At 37.4% G+C, this 17589-nt stretch overlaps 1 protein-coding gene across 2 annotated transcripts in view; it reads right to left on the bottom strand.

Annotated features, from left to right (window-relative positions):
• Positions 1–17471, bottom strand: part of macrod1 (mono-ADP ribosylhydrolase 1) — a 111183-nt gene extending 93712 nt beyond the window's left edge. For both annotated transcript variants that reach the window (XM_017722723.2, XM_017722724.2), the window contains exons 1-3: positions 16781–17471; positions 14503–14595; positions 12309–12419 (exon numbers count right to left, since the gene is read on the bottom strand). In XM_017722723.2, coding sequence (XP_017578212.1) covers positions 12309–12419; positions 14503–14595; positions 16781–17234 — 658 coding nt within the window. In that variant the 5' untranslated portion in view covers positions 17235–17471. The remainder of the gene's footprint in view (positions 1–12308; positions 12420–14502; positions 14596–16780) is intronic.
• Between the last annotated feature and the right edge of the window lie 118 nt (positions 17472–17589).

A 17589-nucleotide genomic window follows, 5' to 3' on the forward strand; every position in this document is an offset into this window, starting at 1 on the left:
GACTGCGTGCATGTGTAAAAGAACACGGTTAATCTGGGCTAATTGGTGTGAGCACAGTGTTGACGGATTAGCTTTTTGATGCATTCAAAATGAACAACACTGAAGCTAGGCTGCATATCTGGATGATTTTTGTAGGCCAGCTAAAAGGGACAACTTTACCGAACCGAGGGATTCGCACTTTCACTTGACAAACCTCCAATTTTTTTGACAAGTCCCAAAAGAGTAGACTGAGGGAATTCACGCAAATTTGCACCGTACTGAGCGAGACCCAACTGGGAGCATTCAAACAACATTCCGAAAACAGCGTCACACAACTGCAGACGTAACTCGTCTGAAGACATCCCTGATGAACAGCATGCGTCCTCTTCCTGCATTTACCACATTGGGGCAATTAAGCTAATTAGACTGAGAGAAGACCAACATTCAAGCTTCCTTCATTTGAGCTAAAGTGGCGATTGATTGGAAGAGAATGTAAAGGGTGGGAGGCTTTTAACGAAGCCCAAAATAATTGCTATGCACACTTTTCTGCTAACTCGTTGAGTTTGTTTTAAAACCACCATACCATTCATTAAACGGTTCGGCATCTGAGACTTGACTCCTCAATGTCATACATCAAACAGAATTTCAATGAAAGTAGTCTACTTTTCCAGATGTTGGGGAACGCTCACATACATCTGAATGCCATATTTGCCCATTTGCTGATTATTTTATGTTTGCCTTTTCAAAAGCACACATCCTTTGGTCTAATTTCTGACAAAACACACTAAGCTTTCTGCTCTGAACTTGCACTAAGAAGCATTTTACCAAATGTGAAAAACCCAGTGGGGGAATAAAGGGGAAAAAAAAAAAGCATCACACTCAAGTGAAAATTCGTAAGCGCCTCTGATTGCGATGAATTTGTTAGGCGTGTGACAACTGTTTCTCTCCATCAAGCCTGGCTTCCAATTAGCGACAATGTGGCATACGCTGAGAGATGTGAGATTTCTCTGTGTGAACTCATTTTAAATTTGCTTACACTAGTGAGACAGGGCTCTGAACTGGGAGCTCAGAATGCTGAGCCTCATTTGCAATAGATAACAGATTTAATGGCTTACACTCTTTGACAAATAAGATGCATTTTCAGACCTATTTAGAAATGTCTACATATTTTTTTTTCTCCATATATGCATATGGATGTATTCTCCATGCCAAAGATGAGTGATACAAATATCACTTGCTGCAGGTTAGAGCAACATGCCTCCATGTGAATTACATACATGTTGCCTGAGATGGGCCAAAAACAGCACTATGTGCTTCTCCATTCTCCTCCACTTTATCTTTCATTCCAATGTTTGAACTGCAGGGCCATTTCTGCAGGTCACATCACTCGGCTTTTAAGATAATACCAGTGTCAGTCAGGGAGAGAAATAATATAATAAAAATAAAAAAAAGACCTCTAACCCTAGTAACAAGGCCCTGTTATCTTGAGTGCCAGTGGAATAAAAAGAGAGAGTGAAAAAAAGAGAAATCCATTCCGTTCTACAGTATAACAGTACATCAGATGGCGTCACTCTTATCTGGCATCATTCCTCTGCCTTTCTGGGAATCTGGGTCTGGAATATCCGTTATCTGTGGCCCGGAATACTCATCTTCCTCCATCAGAGAAAGCCAATAAAGACAGAGACAGGGAAACCTCAAATTCATGACAAATTCAATCTCCTTCACAGAGCAAAGACGACCTGATGATTGGAAACATCCTAAAAGCCCTTTTCTAAAGAAGCTGGTGCTGTCAGAGTTGTTTAGCGGACGTTATGGGGTCGCGCAAATAAACGCACGAGGGGAAATGCAATTTAAAGCCTCCTGACTTGCTCTGGAGTTTATTGAGAGACAGCAGGACTGCAACGTGAAAGCATGCGATCTTCTAATACACTCTTCAAATTAAAGGCGCTAAAAGGGTTCTTTTTAGTGATATAGAAGCACTTCGGATTTACTTATTTTTAAAAAAAACAAAACTAAACAAAAAAAAACATTAAATTGGGAATACATTGATATGGGAAATGTGATAACCAATATTTTATGTAAACATCTGCCAGTGCTGATACATAAACATTTATTCAACATCAAAACTGAGTCTAGATCTACCTTGACTAGCATTAAAGAGAAATCTAACCTTTACTTTTATATGCTTACAAATGCAGTAAAATGAGCAAAATGCAGATATGCTAGTACAGTGACCCAACATTGCTCAAATGTTCTGCTGAGTATAATTCTGAGCACAACAAAGATATCATTAGATAATATAAATTTCTGTTTGATGCTTTTTAAGCAATCAACTGATATCAGCATGAATTACTAAATGAGTACTTTTGTAAATCAGAGCTTTATGGTTTACAGAACTTCCATACAATTAATTAGGTAAGAACTACTGAAGATCCTTTGTTGAAGATTTTATATAGCTGTTCATTCGTTGAGATGAAAAAGTCTTTCAGGGAGGTTTAATGTGACATGGCTCACTGTAGAGAAACTTATTGATCTCTTTACAGTGGTGATAAGAACCAGGTATCACAATGTCTACAACATGTTCCTTATAAGTCATGTTAATGATAATAAATGCATGATAAAAAAAAAATCTTAAAAAAAGTTCTGTGATAAAAAAAAATAAATAAAAATAAAAAATCGGTGGGAAAAAAAGTATTTTGAGATTTTTGGCCTTACAACACCCTGCAGTTGTCTCTCTGTCATGAATGGCTTCTATTAAATAGGCTAAAATCTCAAACCTATGGGAAAACAATGTGTTAGGTATCAAGTGTGACCTTTCATGCATCATCCATGACCATTTCATGTAATTCTTTGATGTAGCTTTTAAAGACATTAAACACTTAGGACGTCTGGTTCCTTTCACTACTGTGAACAACTGACAGTAAGTTCTTCTAGAGCCAAGTATTTCATATCAAACGACTGATTCACTTTATTTATATCTTAATTATCCAATTTAAGATGTTACAGCACCACTCACACATTAGAAGTTAATTTTGTTTTTGTAAGACCTATGACATCTCAAAAAAAGTGACTGATTTATTTTTATTTATTTATGCATTTGTCTCATCCCAACAATGAAAAGGAAAATATTCACATTCTTTTTTTCTACAATGTAAACATACAATGATGAAAGCTTACAGCTGTGGTCAGTTTAAAAGTTGTGATCAAAAAAATTGCTATCAGGTCATTTATGTAATAAATGTGACAGGCCTAACTAATCTTATGGACTGCAATTAGGACTTTAGATTTACAAACTGAGCTAATGATGAAGAGAAATTAGACAGCACAAACAATTCTATTAGAAGGAAGCTTCATAATTTGACTTAAATTATTGAACATAACTGCCTGGTGTGTAACTTGTGGCCTTACAATTGGCTATTCATGATGCAACACATTGTAATAAACCAACCTGGAACAGTATATCCTCCCTCATTTACTAGATGGATGGATGGATCAATGGTTAGATGGATGGAAGGATTTAGTAGTGTAAAAAGGATGTTTACCCCTCCCTGCACCCCTCCCCTCAGAAAGACAGTTCCTAAGTGCCTGTGGATTTTATGTTTGGTGTATTTTATTGGGAAGAAGCGGGAGCCAAGAGCTGTAAAATGTTGTGAGAAGGAGGAGAGAGAGGACAGGGGGTGGAGGCAATGTTATTGTAAATCCAATCTTTATTGAGAACGACACACAAACAGTCCTCCCCTCTCCCTCCCACCCCTTCATCTCCTGCTCCCTCACCCTCCCTCTCCCTCTTTCTATTGATCGATCTGCTCTCAGCAAAGTTTCAGGGAAGAATGATGTCTGCATGTGTGTGAGTATTCAGGTACACACTCGAACGCACTGCCTCTAAGCTCTATTTACAGTCATAAAGTCTGGGTTTTTGTTTAACTCTGAATTTGGTAATGAAGGTTTTAATCTGAAAGGATAATAAGTTACACAAAGGAGCGCTCTGCTCACTGGAATTACTGAATTCATTTGAAGTCAGAATTCATGGTTGAAACTGATCCCAAAGGGGATGACACGTAACAAATTCAATTAATGTAATTCAATAAGTTACACTTTCTGCACAACTGTTTTTCCCACTTCCAGCTTTTCAGGAGGTTTCATGATAAGTGTCCTAAAATTCCTGGGGAGAGCAACTGGCAATTTTAGCCAGTTAAGAAAATTTAACCTTTTGGACAGCTTCCTATTTTCTTGTCTTGTGCCTGGTTGCTTTCAATTATACATTAGGAGACACTAATTTAACACAACCAATCAATCTGAAATTTAAAGCAGCACAGGGACAACTGGCCATTAGAAATATTTTACAAAAAGTATACTGATGATTTTAATAAGGACAAATACTTCTCTTAGTGGTATTTGGGCTCCAGACAACAACATTTACATGCATAAAGCCAAAGCTAATGCAGAGTAAGCTCAATATGTATATTTGTTCTTAATTAACAAATATCTCATCTGAAAAGAACATGCTTAACTTAAAAGAAACAAGAAAACACCAACCAGATATAACTGTCACAATGTGACAGCTTTACATTACCTTTCATGTAAGCACAAGCTCTTACACTACACTCGACCCCCTGAAGTACTTGAAAACATAAGCAGGTTATTATTTACATTGTAATACAATGCACAAATTACACAGTCATGTTTAAACTTCCATTATACTGAATTACACTATTAGTTTTTTTTCTGTACAGAAAATACTGTACAGAAGACAAGTTCAAACCCTCTGCCGTGCAACAAACAACTGCACAAATGGGCTCAAAACAGCAACTACTTTTATAATACTATACACATCAGGGAAAAAATTATCTAGACATCCACTTCGTTAGGTTAGTTAAGGTGCATGCATTGTTGAAACAGGCATTCAGCTGCCCAAAGACAGCTTGAATAATTTCAATAGAAAAACACTGCTAACAGAATGAGACACTTAAGAACCTAAAGATCACCACGCCTAATGTTAAATGTTGGCTAGGGTATTAAGCCCTGCAAACATTTGTGATCCAGAACTCATCACCCAACACTAATCCCACAACATCTTATCTCACTATTGCTCTTGTGACTGAATGTAATCAAATCCGCACAGCAACATTTCAACATCTAGTGTAAAGCGTTCAACAAAGAATACAGTCACAAAAGGAGAGGACAAACTCCATATTAAAGAAGAATTCCACTAATTCTTTCATAATTCAATTGATAAGATGTAAACATCTTTTGGGGTGTTTTGGTGTGAAATGGGGTGTTGTGGAGAAACCTATAGACATTTTTACAGTAGTTTTGCCAGTGGTGGGTCTACAGTGGAAATTATTTTCTTCACTATCCAAAATGACCAGTTAACCTACGCATTGTCTAAGTTTTATATGTACAGTTTATAATTGTAAACTACTGGTAAAATAAAGTTTCTTTATGTACTATTTTGTCTTGCAACACCCTGCATGTACTTCTCCACCATGAATGGATTTTTAAAAATATATATTTAAAAGCTTTTTGTAAAATTCTCAGAAAACTGCTTCTGGCACCAATGCCTTGAAAAATTCTGACTCTCCATATTGGAGCAGTTCATATCAATTTCTCTACATAACCATGGTTACATCTTCAAGAATGAGTTCTGCAGATTTTTTGTAAAATTGATGAAATTCCCTATAATACCCATGAGTTAAAACAAAATGTTGGGTGATCAAGTGTCTATGTATGGTGTAGGTCAAAGGTAATAACAGTGCACCAGAAACTTTTGTAATTTGCAATTAGTCTAGGGCATGTGTGAGGCCTTCTTCAGCCTTCACAGAAATACTTAAATAAGAAAATAATTACAGCTGAAAGATTCGGTGAAAACTGCAATTTCTCTGCCCAATTCTGTTAACTGCAATTTAAATGCAATTATCTTCTATAAATTATGCTCCAAGTCTCCTTGTTAGAAAGCCAGTTCATAAAATCTGCATTAGTAAGTTCAATTTCCCTATGTAAAATGTAAGACAATGCTGAATACTGTAAGACAAAAGTACAATTTAAGCTTCTGTTATTTGAAAATTGCACTGTTTTAAATGGCAAATTCAATAGGAAAGTGATTCATTATTGGACCACAAATGCAGTACACACAGCAACGTCAAACAAATGCACTCAGTTGACAACTTACAGTACACAAATTCAAATAAACAGGTGGTTATCATGATATATTCAGAAGATACTGACTTGATTTCCACTACAAGAGCACTGATACCGTGTACACTGATGTCGTACAGAGACTGCACAAATTAACAGCATATTGTCTAAATTGCAATTCTGGAAATCTGCAATTAGTTAACTCCAATTAGCAAAAAAGCAGAAATGAATATATTCAATTTAGCAACATGCCTGCTGCACAACCAATTTTTTTTCAGCAAAGATCATATTTAGAGCTTTTCAGAAAATTGCAGCTGTTCATGTAGCCTGACAAATCATAGGTGCTGCTGTAGAACAGTCTCTGAAGTAATGAAACACACCACTTTTAATCTTAATTTAATAATTGCAATCGCATTATCACTAAAAACAGCCTAATTGCAATTATCATTGTTGTCATAATGGTGCACTCCTAAGTAGTACCTCAGAGGTTTCAGAGTCATCTGATGTAACAGTGCTTCTGAGCCACAATATCTTACTAAACACTGCCTGAGGGCGCATCAATTCTTGATGTAAAGGTGACCGTGTTACTACAGGACCACATAAGGACAAGTTTGTTGTGTAGGCATTGTTGTGTATGTGAGAAAAAGAATAAAAGAACCTTTATGTAACTGCTAAAGTAGCACTTTACACTGTGTCTTTGTCCAACTTACAAGGACGCAGCACAGCGATAAGCATAACCACACTTCAGTGACAGCATTTGAGTAAGCGTACGTGTGTTAATACAGAGGTGCAAGCAAGCACTTGTGCAGCCTTGCTTCTTTCCTGGCCATTGGATCAGTGCACACTTAGCAGTCCTGAGAAGTCCATTCCAGCATCCAAATTAATTACCTCTAGACAGTCTGTTAATCCTCACGCTTTTACACCAAGCCCCAGCGGCCAGTCGATCAATGCAGCCACAGGGAGGGATGAATCAGTGTGCTGTCACACAAACTCCTTCCCTTCTCTTTTCCTCTATTTTACTTGCTCTCCTTCCCTGTCCTTTCTTCTCATGACTTTTCAAGGGGAATTCCACAGATTTTTCAAAACGTGAATGTGGTTTGATGTGAAATTCTCCTTTCAAGAGAAACTTAGAGGCAGAATTGTTCTGAGTGGTGTTGACAGGAACCAGATGTCTGAAAGTCTCTAAAAGTTATTACATTAAATGATTACAATTGTGCTAGGTGACGTTCTAGACACTGTTTTATGACCGCTCTGAGATAAGGTTTTGGCCAAAATGTATTTTTTAAAATCCATTCTTGGCGAGATACAAGCAGGTTGTTGTGCAGCCAAATAGTCCCCAAAGAAAATTGTTATTAATTCACCATTATAAATATTACATACAAAAACAAAGTTTAGTTTTAAAGATACACTACTTTCACTTTCCCAGGGGGGTATATTTGTACCTTATTTTCCCTAACTGAATAAAAATACTGAGATGCAGGCTGATGCCTGGCCAAATTCATCAGTACTATGTTCCACAACCATAGTTTATTTCAACAACAGCAGAATGGTTTTTAATATTTTGGCCATCACAGTGTGATCTTAGGTATGCACATAGTGAGACATTTACAGCAACTTGAAACATGGCTCAGCCAATCACATTATTTATATAACTTTATTTGAAACTAAACCGCACTATAATAGTATCTTTGCCAGTGGCATATAAAGCTTATGTAAACCTCAACTGTGGCTATGAAAGAATGCACTTGTGGCAAGAGAAGGGATAGGCCAACTCCCTGAATCTGTGAATGAATACTTAATCAAACGTCTCTATTCCAGCCTTCACCATGTGATTAACCTCCATTAGGATTGCCTGGATCAAGGAGGATGACTGCTGGAATAATATGTTGCCTGCTTAAAACGTGACTGTTCAAACATTAACAAATCATTGCCTTTCTCTATGGCACTTTTAGAAGAGATGATGGGCGAAATAATAAACCCTATGCACTTTTACAGGGCTGAGATATCACATTAACGTCAGCACTGCCAAATAAGTGCAAAATGCTGACGCTGACACTGGTGGAACAATATCCATGAGACTGATGAGACTATTCTCCATAAAGTGATGTAATCAACAGCAAATGCCCACTAGAATTACACCATGTGGAATTATTTCTCCTCAGGGATTCACCATAGCATTGCTAGACTGTTTACCATCTACATCCCAACAGTGCCCGTTATCAAGAGTAGCTGACCTGCTGAAGAGGGATATGGGATTTGCTTCCCCCTAGTGATGATGCTATGCAAATGCTTCTGTGGCCTGCTATAGTTTCAGGCACCTGACTCTATGGGGGAATGTTTAGCTTGTCAAGTCTACCTAAAGCCTAAAGTCAGGCTGCTGAACAACCATATGCCAAAGCTATTAATTTCTCATTCTCTTTCTGAGGCAAGTGGCTGATAATAGTAACTGCATCTATCATTATAGATCATCTATTCTTAAATCAAAATGAGTTTTAAATTTGTAAGAAAATACAACTGTCAAAAGGTCATGGCCTGAATAAGTTAATTAAGAGTTCGTGGATGCAGTGCCATGCCATGCAAACTACAGGTGAAGCACTTTTCTATCTCCATTTTATTTCTTTCTGTACAAAAATTATGGTATCCCTAGGAAAGATGGAAAATAATTTGACCATAGTTAAACTAAGGTGTATCCTGTAACTAGCATTACAGGTGTCTTCAAACGTGTAATAAGTCAGTCTGCCTATTTAAAGGGTGAAAAGTAGTCACTGTGCTTGGTGTTTGGTATCTGGTGTGTACACTGAACATGGACCGCAGAAAGGTAAGGAGAGAGTTTCAGGAGAGTTTCTAGTCCCAGGAGATTAGAAAGAAAATTATAGACAAACATGATAAAGGTAAAGGCTATAAGACCATCTCCAAGCAGCTTGATGTACCTGTTACTACAGTTGCAAATATTATTCAGAAGTTTGATGTCTACGGGACTGTAGCCAACCTCCCTGGACGTGGCTGCAAGAGGAAAATGAATAACAAATTGAAGAGACAGATAATATGAATGGTAACCAAAGAGCCCAGAACAACTTCCAAAGAGATTAGAGATGAACTCCAAGTTCAAGGTACATCAGTATCAGATCGTACCACCTGTCGCTGTTTAGGCCAAAGTGGACTTAATGGAAGACAATCAAGGAGGAAACCACCGTTGAAAGCAAATCATAAAAAAGTGAGAGTGGAATTAGCCAAAATGTATATTGACAAGCCAAAAAGCATCTGGGAGAATGTTCATTGGACAGATGAGACAAAACTGGAGCTTTATGGCACTTCAGCTCTATGTTCACAGACACAAAAATGAGACATACAAAGAAAAGAACACCTACTGTGAACCTACATACCTGTACGTATGTACATCTACACACCTACTGTGAAACACGGAGGAGGCTTGGTTATGTTTCGGGGCTGCTTTGCTGCATCTGGTATAGGGTGTTTTGAATCTATGTAGGGTACAATGAAATCTCAAGACTATCAAGGCATTCTGGAGCAAAATGTGCTGCCCAGTGTCAGAAAGCTTGGTCTCAGTCGCAGGTCATGGGTCCTCCAACAGAATAATGACCCAAAACAGACAGCTAAAAACATCCAAAAATGGCTGAGAGCAAAGCATTGTACTATTTTGACGTGCCCTTCTATGAGCCCTTATCTAAACCCTACTGAACATCTGTGGAAGGAGCTAAAACATGCAGTCTGGAAAAGGCACACTGCAAACCTGAGACAGCTGGAGCAGCTTGCTCGCGAGGAGTGGGCCAAAGTACCTGTGGACAGGTGCCGAAGTCTCACTGAGAGTTACAGAAATTACTTGATTGCTGTGACTGCCTCAAAAGATGCAACTAATACTAAGTTAATGGTACTATCATTTTTGTTGAGGCCAGTTTCATTAGTTTTTTTTTTTCTGTTGAACCACAATTCAAAGCAATGTCTGATTTTCATTAGTTGATTTTCAGTATTTTTTTTATTTATTATTACTTTTGTCAGTTTTATGTTATTTCAGTGACCATTGTGGGTTTTTCTCACTTTAAAGGAAGGGTACCAACCATTTTGTCCATGTGTGTATTACTATAATTACTAACAGAACATACAAGAAAAATCTGACTGGCCAGGGAGGCCACAAAATGTAAAGAAAGAAAAAACCCTCAAGTACCATTTACAGAACCCTACAAATTTAGTATTTGAAAATGAAAAAGGGATTGACTTCATTTTTGTATTCTATGATCTTCCTCACATCAATAAATGACCCATTATGTTTACCTACATGTTACGTTACTTTCTATTTCTACTTCTGGAAGTAACTGGAACTGGAAGTTATGTTTGTTTATAAAGAACTTAACACAGTATTCATAGTAATGTTTAAGTACACTTTTTACAGCTTTTAAAAATCATTTTTATTTGAATGAGTTATTATTTCTAAGTAGCCTTAAGAAAACCTGTGTTCAAATGTTCTAGGTGTTCCCAGTGCTGAATTATGGTCAAGTTATTACTGACATCATTCACTACATAATTTACAAAAATGACACCAGTTGTGCCTTACAGTTGTTCATACCAACACAATGAGGAGAACTACTAAGATCAGTCAACAGTTACTACATTAATACTGCATGATATTCCACTTGTCTAATTACAGTAATTCACATAGTAAACCTTTAGCAGACTTCACTACAAAACTACCATTTTATTACAAAAAAAGTGTATATTACACAGTCGAAAGTAATTTGAATACCAAGAGAGAAAATAAATTATTAATTTGTCAAAGCTCTGTTTCCTCAGGTGCTGAAAGATTAAGGATTCATATTTTATGACTGATTTAGCACTTCAGCTGGCCTGTACATTTCTGGGCTGTTATTAGAGGTGGCGGTGGTCAGACGAAGAAAGTTAGACTGTTCCAAATTTGAACAGACTGTTCATTTTTGATCAAATCTGAAGTATGTAACCTTTGAAGCCTTAAGGCTATATGCAACTGGTCTCACCCATGCTACTGGACTATCAAATGACTTTAAATAAAATGTTTTATTTTTTTTGCACTGAAATAGTATAAACAATTTTCAAAATCTGAATAAAATATGTACCAATAAAAACACTAGTGTGTTTATCAGTCCAGAGGTACTTTTAATTTTACTTTGTAAAATGGGATCTTTATTTTTCATGTGTATGTTCACCAATCCAACAAAAACTGTCAGCTGTTCATAACTCAAAATATAAATAATTCACTGTACTTCACAACTGAATTTCCTGAAATATGTTAATGTGAAATGTTGAAATTGGCAGGTAATTGAGGTTTTGGTGGGCACCATTATGATATTTTATTATCATCATGATAAATTATATCACAATAGGTTTTTCTGAGCATACCATGGATCTTTTTAGTACTTAAGGAAAACTGACTAGCTACATGTTTCAATATAAAGTGAGCACAATTAAGCCAGCTTCAACATTATTATTATTATTATTATAGTATTTTTATATGTGGCACTACAGGTTCAGAAAAAAAATTATACTGTGATTCATATTGTAAATCATGAAGATGTCTTAAAATGTTGTGATACTACTTGAACCTGACTTGTATCAGCTGTGAAAAATTGTAAAAATAGATGTGAATCAGAAATCAAAACGAATTTTCTTTTTGTGCCATGATGTGTTTCTGAGAAGTATCGGGATGGGGAGATATCACAATGAGAGGTGACAGGATGGTTGGTGGGGCACTGGCACAAGGTGACATATTCTAAAATAAGACGTTTTAGGCATGGCCAAACATCACAACGCTTCATTCAAAGATAATGGGAAAACAATCATTTTGTCATTAAAATAGCATGGTGTGATGATTCATGCTTAACATAACCAGAAACACAAACTACACATTCAAAAAAGGTAAATTTTGATTTCAGGTCTTTAAATATTTAATTTCTTGTTTAATAAGAATTAGGTTCAGCTCAAAATTTTGAACTGATCTTCTGAACCAAAAGCATTTTACATGTTTGCTTAAAATGTATTTGCAGTGTTTACTTTGTATGTCACTCAGTTAGGTAACAATTTACACTAAAGTGGCTCCATTTCTTTATTAAATTTCCATTTTACTTAATAAACATGAAGCAGTTAAAGTACACTCGTCCAACATGAGACACCGTATTACTACCTTATTCTTAGTGATTCATCCTCACCTGCATTAACGATCACATCTATCTCGAGTTTGGTAATGTCACCTCTGAAGAGAGAGATCTTCTGATTCAGCTCGTCATTAGCTTGAAAAGGGGGATTGTCTACGGCAGCACCTAAGATGATGCAAACAGCAAATAATGTACATAATAAAAAGGAATGTCCACGCAAAGCTGAATATAAACATAAATATGTAGAGTAAATAGGGTACCACACCACCATGCCAAAGTCTTTTAATTTGTCATAAGCATGCTATGTCAAGGAAATTTGCATACTGAAATGTCTGTAGCGAGGCTCACGTGATTCACTCTACCACTGCTTAAATAGCAGCAGAAGACAGAACGTAAGCAGAGTTAGTAAATACAGAAATTAATGTTAATGTGAAATATTAAATATAAAATCAAAATATTATGGTTATCACTGCACAGAGCTGACTGGGAAAATATGTTTAAGGGATCAAATCCAGCTCACTTTGTCCTCACAGCTAGAACATTCCTCAGTACTGTCATACAATGAATGAGGCCAAGGCTGGTATTTCTAGGTAGGAGCACTGATTTACGATTTATTCTTTGTAGTAAGGTCATTGTAAATAAAAGAGGAATCTGATTCTAGATCAACACTCCAACTCTGAGAAGCTTCATGAATAAAGGCTTAATCAGCTTTTCCTAATAACATCCTCCTGTACCCCTCCTGTTTATATACATGTCTCTTAGTTTTCTACATTAATGCAAACCTGTTTCCAAAAAGGTTGGGCAAAACTGTAAATAAAAACAGAATGCAATGCTGTACAAATCATTATAGGGATTATACCCTATATGGAATTGAAAATAGTACAAAGACAACATATCAAATGTAAAAACTGAGAAATTTTAAATGTTTACTGAAAGATATATGCCCATTTTGAATTTGACACCAACAACACGTCTCAAAAAATGTTGGGACGGGGGAACAAAAGAGGTAAAGGTTGTGTAAAAAAAACACCTGATGGAACATCTCACAAGTAATTAGGTTAGTTGGCAACAGGGCAATAACATGACTGGATATAAAAAGAGCATCCCAAACATGCTGTCTTTCAGAAGTAAAGATGGTGAGGGGTAAACCACACTGTAATAAACTGTGCAGCCAAATGCTGCAACAAATCAAGTATAACATCTCAACATAAAACAGCAAACAACTTTGGGATTTCATCATCCACAGTACATAGCATCATTCATCAGAGAATTCAGAGAAATCTCTGTATGCAAGGGACAAAGCCAAAAAAACAATATTGACTGACTGTGGTCTTCAGGCCCTCAGACAGCACTGCATTAGAAACAGACATGATTCTGTAAATCACGCCATGAGCTCAGGAGCACTTCCGAAAACCACTGTCTGTGAACACAGTTCATCGCTGCATCTATAAATGCAAGTTAAAACTCTACCACGCAAAGAATAAACCATGGGCTTGAGCTCACTTAAGATGATCTGAGGCAAAGTGGAAAAGTGCTGTGTGGTCCAGCTAGTTATCAGCTCACAGCTCAAAAGCCAGCATCCGTGATGGTAAGGGGTTGCATTAGTGCATATGGCAGGGGTAACTTACACATCTTTGAAGGCACCATTAATGCTGAACGATATATACAGGTTTTGGAGTAACATTTGCTGCTTTTCAGATGATGTCTTTTTCAGAAAAGGTCTTGCTTATTTCAGCAAGACAAAGACAAACCACATTCTGCATGTATTACACCAGCATGGTATTAAAGTAAAAGAATCCATGTTCTAAACTGGCCAGCCTGCAGTCCAGACCTGTCACTCACTGAAAAAACTGGTGCATTTTAAAACAAAAATATGACAAAGGAGACCCCAAACTGTTGAGCAGCTGAAATCCTATATCAAACAAGCATGGGAAAGCATTTCACTTTCAAAACTACAGCAAAAGATCTCCTGAGTTCTTAAGCCCTTACAGAGTGTTGTTTAAAGAAGAGGTGATGCATCACAGTGATAAACATGCCCATGTCCCAACTTTTTTTAAATATATTGCTGGCATCAAATTCAAAATGGGAATACACTGGTATGTTGTCTTTGTACTATCTTCAATTAAATACAGGGTTAAAATTATTCACATATTATTACATTCTGTTTTATTTACATTTTATATTGCATCCCAACTTTCTTGTAAATTAAATTGTAGAATCTTATGGAAAACAAGGGTTTGAGTCTCACCTGAATGCTTCCAAACAGGTACATCATCCAAGGAGATGTGGGCAGTGTTGTACTTCTTTCTCCTCTCTTCCAGGCTCATAGACAGAAACAAGTCTGATAGAGCAATAGGATATAATATGAATAGAACTCAAACAACGTACACCGGTGGTCTCCAACCCTGCTCCTGTACATCTACCTTTCCGCAGGTTTCATGTCCAAAATAAATTTAACACCTCATTCAACTAATCAATGAGTCCTGAGGGTTATAATTAGATGGTTTGGCTGAGGTCGATCAGGGTTAGAGCAGAAGTCTGCAGGAAGGTTGATTTCCAGAAACGGTTGCTAACCACTAACACACACAAACAACTGTAATGCAGGCAATTCACATACTTTTTTAAACTATAATGCAAGATGTGCCTATTTCATCACTTTTTACTAAGAAAACACAAGGGATCTTGAAAAGTCATGTCAGCTGTGTATGTAAACTTAACCAATACCTCTGTATGCTCCTTTTCTACAACAACTATAATTACCACAGAACACTAATTTCACATTAGAGCTACCAGTTTCACTTTCACATTTAATATCACAAATTACTTTAACAGAAGATTTGACTGCTGCTTTGCACGAGGCATTCTGTATATTCACTTTATTAAACTTTCATATACGATGTTATATTGAGTGCATTTGGGAAATTACATGAAGCCTTTGTAAATAATTTCGGACACAGCTAAAATATTTTATTTTACAGCATCCTATCAGTGATCTGAAACCTATGACACTGGACAATACTATCATTAAAAACACTAAGAAAATGACAAAATCACAAACATTAAGAAGTGATAAGAAAGTGATTTTATAAGAAAAGTGATTTTATATTATTGAAAACTTTAAACAAAGGAACAGAAGAGTACGAACATGTTCACAGTTAAACTACATTCTTAAAAAGACGGTTCATCAGGGGGTCTTTAGTACAGCAAATGGTTCCGTTTAGAACCATGAGTTCTACACAGAACCATTTCATGGAGAATGTGTTGTATATAGTTCTACAGTGCCTTCCATGAATATTGGCACCCCTGGTAAACATCAGCAAAGCAGGCTGTAAAGAACATTCGTTATTGCTTATCCTTTTGATCCTTCATTCATATTAACAAAACGCTTACCTTTATTTGAAGTACAATGATTGAAAGAAAAAAACCTAAAAATGTTACCATGAAATATATTTTACTCAAATTTATGTGTGTCACAATTGTTGGTACCCCTTCATTTAATACTTTGTACAGCCTCCCTTTACAAAGACAACAGCTCTGAGTTTTCCCGTGATGCTTAATGAGACTGGAAAACTCATGGCAAGTGATCTGAGACCATTCTCCACACAGAGCCTCTCCAGATCATTCAGGCTCCAAAGCCCACGCTTGTGGACTCTCCTCCTCAGCTCATCTCACAGCTTTCCTATGGGGTTTTGGTCAGGGGACTATGACAGTCATGTCAAAAACCTGATTCTGTTCTGCGCTGATTTTGAGATCCAAACTATGGCCCAGTTTCAGCCCTATGGTTGAGGCAGTCAGGTTTCAGGGATTCTCTTCTGGCAACCCTTCCAAACAACTTGTGGTTATGCAGGTGGTGTTTGTCATTTGGGAGACGTTCTGACCCCAAGACCTAACCAATGTCTGCAATTCCCCAGCTGCGACTGAGGATGATTCAATAATCTTCACACTGTGTGTGGGGTCGGTATAGATATGCATCCTCTTCCTGACAGATTAGTAACATCTCCAGATTTTTCTTAATTACTGACCTGACTGTGAAAATGGGCATTTCTGACAGTTAAGATACACATCATTGCTATTTTCTATAGTCTTTCTCATAGCCATTGAGGACCAAGGGAATTCGTCCTGTGTTTCACCTATCGCTGCTATCAATTTATACAGCATGTAAAGGGCAACAAGTACTATCAAATAATGTCAAAAACTAACCAACAACATAAAAAAGAGATATGAGGTTTTATTTCTAACAGAGGTGCCAACAACTGTGGCACAGAAAGATTTGAGAATAATACTAATTTTATGACATGACTGAGGTTTTTTTTTCTTCAATCATTCTATCCTAAATAAAGGTTTAGATTTTTGCTGTTTTGTATGAGAATCAAAAGATCTACACAAGAACTCATGGTCCTAAACAAAACCATTCCGTTTACTAAAGAAACCTTCTGAAGGACCATCTACTTTAAAGAGTGTAGAGTTTTGTGCTTCTTGTCTCTTTAATAAACTCACTATATCAGAGTTACAGCAGTACAACTCACTTTTCGCTTTCTCCCAGTCAGTGTCCTCCGAGTCTAAGTCCGAGGGAGAGCCCACACCTGTCTGGGCGGCCATGGCGTACAGGGCACTGGAGTGGACACAGGAGGCAACGACAGCGGCAGAAAGGCCGAACAGGACCACAGCCGGACGGAAGAATTTTCCACGGGGCTTCAAGGCCTTGAGACTCGCCCACTCGAATGACTTTGAGGCGGTAGAGGTGGCTGAAAACTTCTCCACCCGCCAGACAGTATTTATAACTCGCTGAGAGGAATTCAATACTCTGGTGATATTTAGCGACCCTTCGCCAATGCGAACCACTGTATGAAAGGAACACACTGGCCAGTAATTTGCAAATTTGTTGAATTTTAGGCTGCGTGGAAAGTTGTTTTCCGTAATCAGCACAGAGTGATTTGAGAGCGTAACACGAGCTGCAAGTTTGGACAGTCGAAACGCCATAACTTAGCTCACCTAACGCTCCTGCTGACAGCTTTACCAGCTTTACCCCGAACCAAAATTCAGAGTATTTTAGCCGGGTCTAGCTAGCAAATTGTACACTCAATTTCAGGCACTTGAGTTTTTAGACCAAGTCAGAAACGACCACCTTAAAGATGAGCGTTAACGTTCAGCGGCGGAGAAACCGAAAGTTATCGATCCTCGCGCGCTGATAGTGAAAACGGACCGTACCATTAAAATAGGGGTCCACTGCTGAGCGCTTCACAATGGACTTTTCCAGAGACTTCAGGGTGGCGCATTATCCTACACTGCCCTCTAGTGGTCAACACATTTGAGTCCACTATGCTTGGTGCTTGGT

Source organism: Pygocentrus nattereri, chromosome 8 (assembly GCF_015220715.1).
Source record: "Pygocentrus nattereri isolate fPygNat1 chromosome 8, fPygNat1.pri, whole genome shotgun sequence".
Taxonomy (NCBI): Eukaryota; Metazoa; Chordata; class Actinopteri; order Characiformes; family Serrasalmidae; genus Pygocentrus; species Pygocentrus nattereri.